The sequence below is a fragment of the Notechis scutatus genome, chromosome 2 (genome assembly GCF_049901735.1).
Source record: "Notechis scutatus isolate UNSWTSFEM ecotype Mainland chromosome 2, rNotScu1.2, whole genome shotgun sequence".
Taxonomy (NCBI): Eukaryota; Metazoa; Chordata; class Lepidosauria; order Squamata; family Elapidae; genus Notechis; species Notechis scutatus.
In genome coordinates this window covers 124,539,379-124,555,323 of record NC_142010.1, presented here as the reverse complement: position 1 = coordinate 124,555,323, position 15,945 = coordinate 124,539,379, and the positions used below count along the sequence as shown (strand labels likewise).

Sequence of the window (15,945 nt, the reverse complement as noted above, 5' to 3'; positions counted from 1 at the left end):
TTAAAATTGTTTCTGCTAAAAGGGGCAATGCCATGTACTAGAACTTGGGGTGCACTTATTTTTTCCATGGGAGGAAATGGCACACTTGTTAATTTTTTATTGAATGAATGATTGCATAGACTATTTTCATAGTTCTTTAGTTTTATATACTGGTTGAATGAAGACAAAGTATTAATATAGCTACATATGTTAAAAGTGGGGGGTGGCAAACTAAATGAGGTATATAGCTGTACACTAGTCACAGAATTTTGGAGATATTGTGGATGGGAATTGCTCTTTGAAGTATTTTTTAAAAATCACAATATACTAAAATATCTTAATTAAATATCTTAGGATGATTGTATGTTATTTAAGGAAAGGTGAAATTCCGCAAGGCTCAAAATTGCAGTGCTTCTACAACTTTTTTGTTTTACTGGGGATTTTTTAATGGATACTTTTTTAAAGAACCCAATCCTTTGTTTAGGTGATTTCAGATCAGTGGGAGAGTAAAAATAACTTACTGTGTTCTCCTTCAAAATATTTGCAATGAAAGGCAAGATAGGCAAAGGCAAAAGATTAAAAAGTGAATATTAAGCAAATCCAATGAACGCCATTTTTTTATGCAAGGCTGTGCTTTTTTAATTTGATATTTTAACAATGAAAACCTTTTCTGCCTTCTAGGGAGAGGGAGGAGCATCTGACTCAGGTGATGGAGGCACAGAGACTACAAGCCCAGCAGGCTGATGCTGCCTTGGAGGAGTTTAAGCGACAGGTGGAGCTGAACTCAGAAAAAGTGTATGCAGAAATGAAAGAGCAGGTGAGAAGGTCACAGGGCCAGCCTTTCTGGAACTCTCTATCACAGTGGGAGAGTGCCTTCTTGTTTTATATGGCTAGAAACATATTTCACTGATTCTGGAACATCAAACTATGTAGTAACTTTGCCTAGGAATGAGAAGAAAAGATGTCGTCAGCTGATTAATCTTTTAAAACAGAATATTCCAAAACTCTCCATGGTTTTATTACTGAATAGTATTTTTCCAAATAAATACGTTATTAACTTACATCCTGTTTGGGGGTTGGGTTTTATTCCTCATTGTTTTACCTCATTTATTGTCTAAAACACAGCTCAGTCCTTCGCTCCAGCTATCTTTCTGAAAAATATTACCTCAATTTCTAAAATCAGTGTTGCTAGGATATATGTGCGGTAGTGGAATAATGTCAAACACATTATTCCTTTTTTTTTTTTTAAATAAAATCCTTTGTATTTCATTATAATCTTGCAGGATAGGTAGAAAACAGCATTTTTTTTAAGGGATCATCCTTTGGCATAACTCCCTGAGGGTAAATAGAAGAGTCAAGGCAAAATGAATAAATGTTTCTTAAAATGCCGTATATTTACAGCAAATGAAGTATTTTAATAATTATAAGAGTGTTCAAAAGTGTTGATACTCCTCCAACTTTTCCCCAAAGACTCCCAATTGGTTATCATTTTCATTTGTTTTATTATTTATAAGAGAGCCAATTTGGTGCAGTAGTTAATGCATTAGACTAGAAGCCATCAGACTATATCATGATTTCTAGGTTTGCCTTATGGACAAAGCCAGCTGGGGACTTTGGCCAGTCATTTCTCTCAGCCTTAGGAAAAAGGCAGTGGCAAATCACTTCTGAAATCTTGCCAAGAAAACTGCAAAACTGCCTAGGCAGTCACCAGGATTCAAGATTGACTTGAAGGCACCCAAAAAGAAAAAAAGATGCAAGAATATATTTAATTATTCATCAAAAGCAAAATCATTTATTAGCGTCAGGTTCAACTTATTTCACAGCAGGTTGAGATATTTTTTTGGTGGCTGGGAGAGATAAGTGGAAGGGTACCAGGACTTTTAATCACACCTGTATTTGAAGTTCCAATTGCCCATTTTTTTTCTAGGAGTTAGTGGTGATTGTTATAGGCAGCCTTGCCTATATACAGCATGTAAAAAGTAATGTGTTAGAGATTGAGATTGAGTTAGTGGCATGATTGTGGTTTACCTTTCTGTACACATATCCCTCTTCGGATTCTTAACACACTGAAGAAGCAGTTACACAGAAAATAAATATTAATTGTGTTTAGCTGATAAAGTAGAATTATGAGAGTTGTCACATTTCTAAAGGATATTAGTCCTGTATTTGTAATTTGATCAATACCAACATTTGTGACACATTGCATTCTATTTCTAAAGCTTGAGATGAAATACGTTTTTGTCCATGATTTGTTCACTTACATCACAAATGAACAAATGAAGTTACACGAACAAATTTCTGATAACCAAAACCAGCAGTTAGCATATTTATTTATTTAGAAAATTTATATTGCCACCTATTCGCACATGGCAATTCAAGGCAGCTTACAAGGACATAAAAATACAATGTAAAAGAAATAAAAATTATAAAATAATAACCCCCCACCCCAGCGACAACACACACACTCATACCAGCCATTTAATGGGCTCCATCCTGCTCTGGGTTCCTCAAGCCAGCTGGTGGAACCATGTCTTGGGGCCTTCCAAAAGAGTGTCAGAGTGGGGGTCAGTCTAATTTCCAGGGGAATGATGTTCCAGATGGTGGCAGCATTGAAAATTACCAACAGTGTGGGCTTACTATACTTGAAGATATGCTGAGATTTTTGTGAAAAATTCATCATTTTTTAAAAAGTATAATGTGATTATTTTAGGGCTTATACTACACCTTATAGTATAACATATACCTGTTCTACACCTCAGAGTTGCAGGATATTGGCACCAGTTTTCAGGATTCCTTGCCAAAGGGAAGTCCAGACAGTCATTTAGATTTCTGAAGTGGGCTTTCTTCTTTCCATCTGACAGAAAAGATTAAGATAATGGTACATTGAATCAAAATGAACAGTTCTCTGAGCTTTTCTGGTGATTGCTATTAAGCTTGGCACACCTGTGGTAGATTTGTTTGTGATGAAAGAAAACAACCAGTTGTGTCTCTTACAATTAAGATACCCATATGTAGAAACTCTGGGAACATGACTGTTGTGGTATTCAATCTAGAGAAATTGTGCTTGCGATGAGTGATGATGGGATAAGAGAGAACAGCCTGATGGCTATTCCTTTGTGTGTGGTGCAGGGCTTGATTTTTCCCAGCCCCACCCCACTGAACATTTGCATAAAGACTCAAGGAGATGTAATTTGAAAGTCTGAAGTTTAATATCAATACCATGATGATATTCAGTGTTACCCCACTAATCCAGACTGGTGATGTAATTGAGATCTTATCTCGGTGCTGGAGGCTGTGAGAACAGACATAAACTGAATTGTAGCAAGATGCTGTTATTATTTTCTGTTGAGGTTTTCTGACTTCTCCAGTAGTTTCTTTGGATTGTATAGTAACACCCCAGTAGAGCGAGTATATATCTTGGTGTTTTTTTTCCCCTGAGTCATGAGTTCTGCTAGAAGAAGTGGGAAGCTGTTGTCAAGGGGTCTTTTCTCCAGTTTTATGGTATACAATTTATGGTACACAATTTATGGCTCTTTGGGATGGGAAAATCTTCATACGATGACTTCTGCCTTTGTCACAATCACTTTAGACTACTGCAATCTGCTGTACATGGGGCTGTCTTAAGCAATCACTTGGGAGCTGCAGTTGGTTCAAAGTGCAATGGCTCTGTGACTTGCTGCATTTACAGTGGGATTACATTACACCATTACAATGAGCCTTGTACTAAGTTGCTAACAAGTTTTGAGATACAGAGTTTTGGTGCCTCGTTACTTGTAGGACCACATTTCCCCATTGGAATTAGTCTGGCCAGTTTGACCTACATGAAATTACTAGCCCTGTCTCATCTTAGAAAAATGAAGGAGCCAAGGCTTAGGAGCCCTGCTTATTGGTTGAATAAGTCCTTTGAAAAGCCTCCCCCTTTAACATCTGGCTGGCTCCCAACCTGATTGCCTTCTAGAAACTGCCTGCTTAGAACAAAGTTTTTCCAGGGGGAATTTGAGTCCTGATTCCATTTTGGTTTATTTATCTTTTGGTTGTTGTTTAATTTTATTTTGTGTTTTCATTGCTTGCAGACCAGTCTTTTATACATTGCTGATTGTTTCTTATCTTCTAAATAGTGAGAATCCTTCTGGGTTTGGTGGCCTATAAATTGGGTGAATAACTATAACCTTCCTAGTATCTTGTTTCAAACCGTAAGGAAAATCTCAAGAAAAAAATCAAACAGTTCTGGTTGCCACTCACAGTCTGCAAATGTTTAAAAGATGGAAACCAAATAATTTGATAACATAAAAAATATCTTGAAGAATGGCTAATTATATGGTAAATATGGGGGAACAATGTGAAGTGAATGAAAATAGGAAGCAAATGATAATAGATGAATATTGGAGGGGCAAATCCTAAATAGTAAAATGGAATTTGATCGTGATATCAATTATCCAGAAAAAGTAGGGTATAAATCTCATATATAACAAATATTTAAAAAGAATCTTATCAAGCTTAATATAAAAACTGGACCTATAACTTCCACCATCCTTTCAGCTGTGTCCTGAGATCAAAATCAGGAAGATTATGATACGGTGCTAAGTCCATTAGAAGAGGATGACAAGGTTGCATTAAAAATTACAAAATTTTCTGAATCATTGGCAGTGCTGCTTAACTTTTTACAGGACATACTGCCATCAGCACAACAGTGAGAAAAATAATTTGGCTGTATAAAAATAGTTTTCAAAAAAGTTAAACTCTTCAATAAACCTCTGAAAAAGATGTCAGAACCAAAGATGAGAATCAAGTCTTTCTCCACAGCTGAGAAGGAAATCTTTGGAATAGGATTTGGTGGCATTTTTTTCTTCCTTTCAAACTCCTTGTCAGAATTTCTAAATTTTCTTTTAGTAGCTCTCTTTGCATATATATTGTTTTTTATTCTAAGTAGATGCATATGTAATGAAATCTCAACATATTTATTTAATAAATATGAGACAAAAAAAACCATGATTTCCAAGATAAATGCCTTTGAAAGAACACAAATGGTATGCAATAAAATCTTCAGCACTTTAAGCCATACTGTTTTTGTTTCAATAATTAGCACTTTAGGCTTTTAGATTTTATCAGGTATAAAATTAGATAGTTCTTCAATGATATAAGATTCTCATAGAAACCTGATCAAAATTTAAAATACTAGATTTGTGCTTATTGTTTTTAATGATGTGTTTATCTGCTTGTCACTTTACTGATAAAACATCCTTGAATCTTATTTTTAACTGATAGTGGATAATAGTTTTTAAGATTTTGATGTTGTGAAATCAATTATACTATCTTCCTTGTCTGTTATGAAATTATGTATTTTTGCTTATTTTGTAGATGGAAAAGGTAGAAGCAGATCTTAGCAAATCAAAATCTTTCCGTGAGAAGCAGTCAAAAGAGTTCTCCTGGCAGTTGGAGGAGCTGAAGCAAAAATATGAACAACAGGTTAGTTAATTTTAAGAAAATGTTTCTTGATATTTTGCATGTTAGGGGCAATTACTTTATGCTGCCTTAGCTGTTTCCTTTTTATCAGTGATCTTGGAAGCCATTGACCTGCTTTCAAAGTGGTTTATTAATTCACAGTTATAATTTTCTTCCTCTGTTTTGTACTTGAGCAACTAATTTTAATGTATCTCCAAAGTTTTTAAACTTTCTGGTTATACATATAAGCATAACCTATAACAGAAACTCATATAATACAAGTGAAAATATTTCCTCTATATCAGGGGTATCAAACTCAAGGCCTGGGCAGGGATGTCCATCATCAGCATTATTATTTATTTTGACTTTAGAGACACTAACGAGAATAATTAGAAAATAACTGGAAATAAAAGGACTAAAAATAAAGAAAGAGGAATACAAACTACAAGCCTTCGCTGATGATTTGGTTTTCATTTTAGAAGATCCGCAAAATTTGTGACTAAAACTAATAGAGAAACTAGAGGAATTTGGTGAAGTAGCAGGGCTAAAAATTAATAAGGAAAAAACTTAAATACTTACTAAAAATATGACAAATATACAAAAAAAAACCTTAATTATAATGGACATCCAGATGACAAACAAAATTAAATATTTGGGAATTGTAATTTTGAGAAAATGTACAACACTTAAAGAGGATAACTATACCCCACTAATTAAAAAAATAGCTGAAGACCTCAGAAAATGGAGCAATCTAAGACTTTCTCTTATGGGGAGAATTGCATCAATAAAAATGAATATATTACCAAAACTACTGTTTCTATTCCAAAATGCTCTGGTAAAATTAGAATTTTTTTTTTAATCAATTGGATAAGTTAGTATCAAAATTTATTTGGCAGGGAAAAAAGCCCAGAATTAGACTGAAATTGTTACAGGATGCCACTGAAAGGGGAGGATTTGGTTTACTGGACTGGGAAATATACTATAGAGCGGCCACTCTGACCTGGATTAAAGATTGGATAAGTGTTAAAAACAAAAGAATATTAACATTAGAAGGATATAACCTACAGGCAGGGTGGCATGCTTTTTTGTGGCAGGATAAACACCAAATTCATGGTTATTTCCAAAGGCACAAAATTAGGCAGACCTTACTAAGTGCATGGAACAAAACTAAATCTCAATTTTACGTTGAAATACCAACTTGGCTATCTACATTGGAAGTGTTAATGTACCCACATTTATTGCGACGAGGACAGGTCATTACATATGACATATTAGATGAGAAGGGAAACTTAAAAACAAGACAGGAGCTGAAAGATTTTGGATTTGAGATAGAATGGTGGGCCTACTTACAATTACAATCAAGGTATGGTAAAGATGTGAAAGAATGGGGTATTAATAAACGGAAAACAGAATTAGATAAAATATTATTAGGAGCAGATGAGAAATTGATTAAAAAAAATTATAAAGTGCTATTGGAATCTAAATTGGAAGAAGAAAAGGTGAAAGAAACGATGCTGCCCTGGATGAAAGATTTTGGATACGGTATAAATTTGGAAGATTGGCAAATTTTATGGGATAGGAATAGGAAAATTACCCTGGCAGCATCATATAAAGAAAATTTACTAAAAATGTTTTATCGATGACATATCCCACCATTAAAACTAGTAAAAATGTATCCAAAATTATCTCCTAAATGCTGGAAATGCAATAAAGAAATTGGAACGTATTACCATGTATGGTGGAAATGTGAAAAAGCCCAAATATATTGGCTGAAAATCAGAAACTGGTTAGAAGAGATGTGTAAAATTAAAATAGAGTTCAGACCTGAAATTTTCTTATTGGGAATCAATGTGGGGAAATATAATAAAGAGATAATATATTTAATAATCCATTTCACTACTGCCGCGAGACTTTCCCAGAGATGGAAAGGAAATGATATGCCAGAAGAGATGGAAATAATTAGAAAAATTTGGTCATGCACTGAAATGGATAGAATAACTCAAGAATTAAAAGATAAGACTGAATCTGATTATTACAGAATTTGGGAGAAGTTTTACCACTGATTTAAAAAAAGAAAGGAGTAACTTGAGCAAAGATTATCAATATTTATGTACATATGTAAATTTGTATTATTTGTTATATATGCACCACGTTCATTGTTTTTAATGTTTTTTTCTGTTTGTTGTTCATTAATAAAATTATTAAAAAAAAACCTCAAGGCCTGGGGGCTCGATCTGGCCCACAGGGTGCTTAGATCTCACCCTAGAAACAGCGAAAGATTGGCCCGCGGTGCCTCTCCCAGTGAAAACGGAACTCGGGAAGACTGCATGAGGCCCTTCTGAGTTCCATTTTTGCTGGCAGAGCATTGCAGGAGGCTGTCACAGCCAAAAATGGAGCTCGTGCAGCCCTCCTGAGCGCTGTTTTCGCTGGCAGAGGGTTGCAGGAAGCCGTCGCAACCAAAAACGGAGCTCGGAAGCTCACAGAGGCATCCCCAACACAAGTAATATCAAGCTATCCGTGCCCACCCTTGCCACGCCTACCTTGGCTCCCCAAGTTCAAATATAACCCTGATATAGCCCTCAATGCAATCGAGTTTGATACCCCTGCTCTATATACTCATCTGATTTTGTTGAATAAATGAATTAACATTACCTTTTTGGTAAAAAAAATATTGTATTTGTCCATAAGGGAAGATATTTGAGATCAGAAGAAGAAATAGGTAGAATAAGGGGAATGGGGAGAATAAGAAGAATAACAAAACATTTTAAAGACAATTTAGTCCAGTTCAACAAGTAATATAGATAATTTAACCTGGATGCTACCTTGAGATGCCATATCTGTCGCCATTACAGAGATGAGTAGCTTAGTTTAGAACCTTCTTTTTCTTCTACAAATATGACAAAACAAAAAATCCTCAGCAATAGTATAACATGACTTTGAGTCTGTTTAATATTTAGTATTTATATAGGTAATAAGCTCATTATAAGATAAAAATCCTTTATTTGTATAATCATTTATAACAAAAAAGAGCATTTCATAGTATCTGTGACAAAGTATATCAAAAATTCAAACTGATTCCTATTAAAAATTTCTGCAATAGTATTTTTCCTTGTTTTTGTTCCAAAAACAGAAATTGTTTTTTGAAATCTCAGACTAGAGATACAGCCATATTGCTCATGGGGCAAGTGTTCTAGGAATGTAGGTTAGATTGGATTACTTGTCTCGAGCAGAGTGAGTTATTCGACTTAATTGATGAAACCCCACCTTCTACTGATGAACTTTCCCTTGCCTTGCAATAAATTGTTATTTTAGAGATTCAATCTCAGGGGAAAATTGGGAAATGGACAGTGTTTCCTAATTGTATAGGTCTCTAGATATAAATGAAATATATGTTGTATTGAATTCTGGTTGAATAATCTCTCTTTTACTACTTGTGAGGGAAGTAAATGTGTTGAAAAGAAAAAGATTGGGGCAGAAAAACAATCCAAAAATCACACCTCCTTCTGAGTGTTTTTGGTAGGACCCTGATTTTTGTTGGAGCTTTCCATTGGGGATAGAATTGTAACAGTTCGGTCTCTTCCTTCATTTATATTACCTTTTGGAGGGGGCAAGAAGTTATTAACTTTATTGCAAACTATTTTTATACATAGGGTTTTTCATGCTCTCTCTAATCCTGCTTCCGCTTTTTACATTTCTTTTTTATTAGTGTCAAGATTCATGTGTATTACTTAGATACTAAGATATCTTTATAGTTTGAAACTTGTCATGCCTTATATTGTATACATTCCAAATGCTGATTGAAATAGTCAGTTACATATGAAACACTTAAGACACAGCTTGTTTCTTGCTCTGCTCTATGTATGAGAATTGAATGAACATCTATATCTGTCATGCCCCTGTTGGCATCTGATTCCGAGGGGGAGGTCGAGCAGCTGACAGGGAGTGGGAGTGTGGCTCCGGTGGCTGTGGAAGAAACTGAGGAAGGGCACAGTCCAGCTGGGCATTCAGAGGAAGACCCAGGCCCACCTCCCCTTCATCCTAGGGTATGCAGGGAGGAACGGAGAAGGGAGCAACGTGAGTTACGTGGGTTATGGGGGAGAAAAGGACCCTGATTCCCTTCATTAGCTGCAGCTGGGAAAACAGGATTTAAAAAGGTGTTTGCGCACAGCACCTTGCTGGAAGCAAAGCGTGAATTATTTTGGTTTGTCAAGTCTTATTTGGGTTCTGGCGTCCTCCCAACTGTGTGTTCGTTATCTTTTGAAGTTTGCAATTCTTTATCCTGCCCTGTCTCATTAATTGCTGTAGCGTGGTTTGTGTTGGTTTTTATTTATAATTTATATGTACTTTGGGTTCAGAGTGAATTTCTTCCCTTTAAAAACTGTTCTTGGGAGAGTTTTTTCTCCAGCCAATGACAACTGGACATTGGGGGCCAAGTTGGAGGTATTAAAGGGATTTTACCTACTTTTGTGACTTTGTTGCTTTTGTGCCACGCCCCGGGTCATCACAATGTCTTTGAAAGGATATGTTACCCCTATATGTTACCCCTAAGAAAGATTGTGATTACTGTCTAGTAAAATACACAGTAATCACAATCTTTCTCGCCATTTTTCTGCTTATGATGAACACGTTTCTTAATGCTATCATGAAAGAGTTCCTGTCCTTTCTACTTCAAATATTCAAATACTTTGTTTGATCAAACAAGTGCCCACTAAAGCAGTTGCCCCCAACCTCTGGGTGGAAATGCACTAGTATGCCATTAGTTGTTTGCAACTGGGCTGTGGAAACGGCGGTCAAGCGGAATCGGTGGACAAGCATGTGCATGCATGCTCCATTTGCGTGAGCAGTGGGTGCACATGCACGCCACTTGCACAAATGGAGCAGCATGCACACTTGCCCTGCCCACTGCTCATGTGAACCATCCCCTCCCCTCTCCTCCCCAAAAAGGTTGGGGAATTCTGCAGTAAATATTCCTTTGATTTCAAGAAAGGGTGAAGATACCTGGTGCCAAATCTGGACTGTATGGCAGATAGGGTAAAACAGAGGTCCCTGAATGGAGGCAAACATGTTTGTCCCAGGATAATGTTGCAGGATCCAATTTGGGTCAGTCATCAAGCCCAGTGTTTAGTCTTCCAAGCTTTTGGACTTGTGTTTGGAGCCGAACCTTAGGGAGTTTTTCTCTACCAGCTTAGGAGGTAATTAGGAGCTGAGGACTTGACAGCTCATTGGCTGAGGACAACAGCCAATGACTTAATAGCCAGCCATCAATACCCCAATCAACAAATAAAAAGACACACACAACCAGGCACCACATAAATACTACACATAGAAAATACGCTAAAGAACACATTCTGGTAGAGAGAATTCCCTGAGGATGGGCTCCAGTATGAGTCTGAAAGTTTGGAAGACTAAAACTCTGATCCCAGTGATTGACTCAAATTGGATCCTGAAACAGAGACACATTTTTGCAATTGTTTTAATGGCTCGTGAGATGTAATGTCTAGAATTGTGTTGCAACAAAATTTCCAAACTCTCATTGTTATTTCAGAGTTTTGACTGTTACAGTGTAGAACTCCATGTTGATAGTGCTGATACTCTAAGGCAGTGATCCCCAACCTTTTTTACGCCGTGGCCCGGTACCGGCATCAGCTGGGCGCCGCGGCCCGGTACCGGCATCAGCTGGGCGCCGCCATCTTTTTGATGAAAACGTGCTTCCGGTGAGCTTTCTGCCCAGAAAAGCTCACGGAGCGCTGGCCGCCATCTTTTGATGAAAACGTGCTGCCGGTGAGCTTTCTACCCAGAAAAGCTCACCAGAAGCACTTTTTCATCAAAAAAAGATGGCGGCGCCCAGCAAGCCGCGGACCGGTGGTTGGGGACCCCTGCTCTAAGGAAATTCATGTGAATATTACCATTGGCCTCCCAAAAAATTGTAATCATGACTTTTCCTGTCAAAGTCTGGGTCTCTGCCGGAAAGCATTGTGATAATTTTCCATGGATTGCCATTTGATCTCTTTGTCATAATGATGAGCCCATGTTTTGTTCATGTCACAATGCTGTGGAGAAAAAAAATCTTCATTCTCATTGTCACAGCATGAAGAATTCCTTGCAGATTTCAGGCCTTGATTCTTTCAGTTCTACCATCAGCACACAAGAAGCCCACCTTCCACTAGCCTTGCAGTATTGAGGAATAGTAAGGTGATCCACACAGTTTTGTGAAATGCCAAACCTGACAGCATGTTTTGCCTTAAGTAATCCACCAGTTGCCCTTAATTAATTCATCAGTCTTTCTAATGTGAAACTTGTTGGCTGTTGCCACAAGTCATCCACTTTGTTCTTCATGACACAATCATTAAATTTGGTATCCCTGTGACATACAGTGTTCATGTCATCACAGTCATTACCATAAATAACCTGCATGCATGGTGAATTTCAAGTGGATGGGATCCTTCTGCAATCCAAAATTCAATCACAGTGCTGTGCTTAAAATGACCTGATGGGTATTCTTTGCAAGCTTCCATTCCATGAAAAATAGCAACACAACTCAACTATTTCTCACCATTTTTTATCAACTGAAATGAAAAAATAAATATGATAAAGAACATGTCAGAACTTCTAGTGTTGTCAGTACTGCAATCTGTTGGCAATTTATAACATTGGAAGTATTACTTTTCCTTCATATAAAACTTTACAAGTTCTGTGAATATATAGGTTTGGAAATGTTATAGAACTTGCAATATATTACCTAAACATTTCAGTATTACAGTCATTTTGTGTTGTATTAATTATGAAATACAAAATATTATTACAATAGCTTTTATAATTCTTTTTCTATTGGAATTTCCTTTGAGTTCAGTTGATAGGGCGATTGAAACATTTTGATAGGGTGATTGTAAAATTTGCATAATTTGACAGAAAATTCTTAAAATTGATCACTATTGTAATTTTAATTCAAGTATAGATGTAAAATGCAGTTGCCATAAAGCTTCACATTAAGGAGCTTACTCTGTACTCAGCCTCATACAATCTTACCAGTATTTTTTTTCTTTCAAAAATTATCACAAGCATTCCTTGCAGATAAGATTATCATAAGAGCCCCATAGATAAAAATTAAAATTTTGCATTCGAATTTTCTTCATGTTTATCGGTTCAATTTTTCCTCCAGCCCACTAGCTATCTGTGCATAAATTGCTAATATGATGAATTGGAGCAAATCAATATTTATTTGTTTATTTAAAAAATGTTTAAAGTGCTCAATAGCCCAATTTCTCTGAGCAATTTACAATAAAACATATAATGGATTGTTGCATTTTGCGATGATCCACTTAATTCAACTTTATGTTCAAATTTTATTGTGCCAAATTGCTCTAGAAATTCATAGACATTTGAAAAGTTAATGATGATCTCTTCATTATTACCAGTTAATATTTATAATTATAAAATTTGAATCCTGGCATTTTACTATTCAATTGTTCTTGCTAGTTTATTTTGCAATGACTGTAACAATGCAGGGCTATAGTTTTGCATTATCTGTGCAACAGAATACAAATTATAATTGTAAGTTTTATTTATTATAAGTTATAAGTTTATTTCAGCAATTATTTTTGTGAGACAGAGATTGTTTCATCAGAACCTGGGCTTTGCTTAATTGCATCCCTGTCAGTAAGACTATAGAAAAGAATGTCCCTGAGGGTAGGCAAGTGTTCCATAAACAAAGTTCTTGTCTAGACAATTTATCATGCTTTATATCTTCTATCCTTCCAAATTTGATTTTGCTGTCCATTTATGTCATCTTCCCATCTTTAACTTGTGAGTAAAGCCCAGCTACAGCAAGTGATGCTTACCAAGTGCATCAGTTTGCCATATCCTATGATGTTCAGAAACAGCTCTACCTTAGTCCTTCCATGAAGCTTCTTCATAAAATTGCTGAATAGAGTCCCTGGAAAGTTATTATTTTTCCTTTTTGGAATAGACTGTAGTGGTGTTATTTGGGGGCTTGGCCAGGACAATCAATTGGATGAGGACCTAAAGTTTGAGACTCAAACCAGTCAAGCTTCCCCTTAGACTGGATAAAAAAGGGCTCAAGCTCTGGTGAATTTAATTTCTTTGTGTTGTCCGGTTGTCAAGTGCCCACTTGTCTACTGCCACTATGGAGCTAACAAGGATTAGAAAGATAATCTACAAAGGAAAGTAATGAAATAATAAAACATGAAATGTGCCAGGGGCTAGTCTCACAACCTTTACAGTTTCAAATGCGCTGGGGAAGAATCAGATCTTCAAGGCCTTTTAAAAATTGGCAGGGTTGGGACCAAATGAATTTTGTGGGTTTAATTCTGAATTATGTTTATACAATTCCAAATTAGCAGTATCTGGATTTTCACAAATAAGGCACCTGCTTATTTTGTATCTTGGAGACTTTCTCAGTGGTGGCCCCAAATCTATAATATTTTCCTAAATAGTTTCCATAGCACTTACATAGCTGGGATTTTTTTATGCCTAAGCTAAGAGTTTTCAGCATAGGCTTTTCATTTAAGATGAATTATTTTAAATCCTGATGGTACTTTTTGTACTGTACTTCCTTACATTTAATTTTATGCATTATTGCACTATGAGAAATAAATAAGACAATTAATAAATTACATAGCCAAAGTAATCAAATGTAAGATGTGACATGCCTATTTGTTCTTTATTACTTACGTGCTGAGCACACAATGGAAATAGAAAAAACCAGAAAATAAATTAATTGAAGGATTTGCTATGCTGCAGTGGTACAGATGGATGCAGTTTATTACAGCCATCAGGTTTATGCACTGTCTCTTAGATACCTTTCCAGCATAGTGCAACAGAAATATGTTTGGTAATGATAATGGTTATGTCAGCTCGAAAAACAGTGATAATTAGAAACATTTCCCAATCTTCTTATACTTCCACATTATTGAGCATAACTTTTTTTTTTTTTTTTGGAAAAATACTTTATTAGTTTTACCTTTAAAAGAACAACATAACTACAAATTATGTACAACAAAAAGACAAATAGGCCTTGGCATAGGCCAAGAGGGAGAGAGAGGAAAGCCTAAGAGAGGGGAAAGGGAAGAGTAAGGGAGGGGAAGGATAGAGTAGGGAAAACAGTTAAAATAAAACCATATTTTGTGACTGTCTGTAAGATCCTTTCTTCTTCAACAGTATCATCGGCGGTGCTTTTCTTTATCTCTGCTTCGGAGGCCCTCGGCCATAATTTTCCTAGAGGTGATCTATCTTTGGTTTAGCCAATTATACAAAGGATTCCAATTGTTGTAATAGGATGAGGATTCTTTGTTTTTAGTGCTTGGGTTAGTTTGTCCATTTCGGCGCATTGTAAAATTTTCTGAATAACCATATGTTCAGTGGGAATGGAAGATAATTTCCAGCACTGGGCAAATGCCAGTCTGGCTGCGGTTAAGATATGAATTACAATATACTTCGATTTTTTGGGTATTTGTTTATCGAAAATTCCTAGAAGGAAGGACTCTGGTTTGTACTCTATTTGTTCCTTGGTTATTTCCTCTAGCCAGCGCCTAATTTTTTGCCAGTACTTCTGGGTTTCCTTGCACGACCACCACAAATGGAAGAAGGTACCTTCTATGCTTTGGCATTTCCAACAATTGGGGCTCGTGTTGAGGTGCATCTTCGCCAATCTCGAAGGGGGCAGGTGCCATCTATAAAACATTTTATATGTGTTTTCTTTATAAGCTGCTGATTTCGTGATCTTAATGTTCCTGTTCCAGATCCTTTCCCATTCTGCTAGAGTAATGCTCCGTCCCACGTTTCTGCTCCATGCAATCATATTTCCTTTGACAATTTCTTGTTCTAATTCAGTTTCTAATAAATGTTTGTAAAATTTAGATATATTTTTTTTGCTCGGTCCTAATAGAATTTTGTCTAAAGTCTGTAATTTATTGTAGATTCCAAATTCCTTAATATCTTGTTTATATCTACTATGAATTTGAAGGTACACCCACTGATCAATTTTAAATCCTCGCTCTTGTAATTCTTGTCGGGTTTTCAGTTTTCCTTGTGGGTCTAATAAATTTTCGTACTTAATCATTTTAGTTATATCCAAATTATTAGGGTGTACTATCGCTTCCATTGGAGATAGCCAAATCGGTATTTTTAGATAAAGTTTTTTACGTACTTTTTTCCAATTGGTTAATAAAGAGTCCCTGATAAGATGCCTATGGAAATATGATTGCCTGGGTTTCCCAGTTTCCCACAGAAAGGCATGCCATCCTTTCTGCATATCGTGGCCTTCTAATATTAGTGTTCTTTGTTAGTTAAATTCACCCATTCCTTTATCCATAGTAGGGTGGCTGCCTTGTAATATACTTCCCAGTTTGGCAGGCCTAACCCTCCTCTGCTTTTCAAATCTTGTAGGGCTTTTACATTAATCCTAGCTTTTTTCCCCTGCCAAATAAATTTCAATGTTATCTTGTTTAATTCCATAAAAAATTTTTTATTTAATTTGATTGGAATTGTCTGGAATAGATATAGAAA

General features: G+C 36.1%; 1 protein-coding gene across 3 annotated transcripts in view; it reads left to right on the top strand.

Moving 5' to 3' along the window:
* The window catches only part of CEP112 (centrosomal protein 112), a 284,870-nt gene that overhangs the window by 107,864 nt on the left and 161,061 nt on the right, over positions 1–15,945 (top strand). For all 3 annotated transcript variants that reach the window (XM_087956092.1, XM_087956091.1, XM_026678787.2), the window contains 2 exons: positions 661–796; positions 5,338–5,445. In XM_087956092.1, coding sequence (XP_087812218.1) covers positions 661–796; positions 5,338–5,445 — 244 coding nt within the window. The remainder of the gene's footprint in view (positions 1–660; positions 797–5,337; positions 5,446–15,945) is intronic.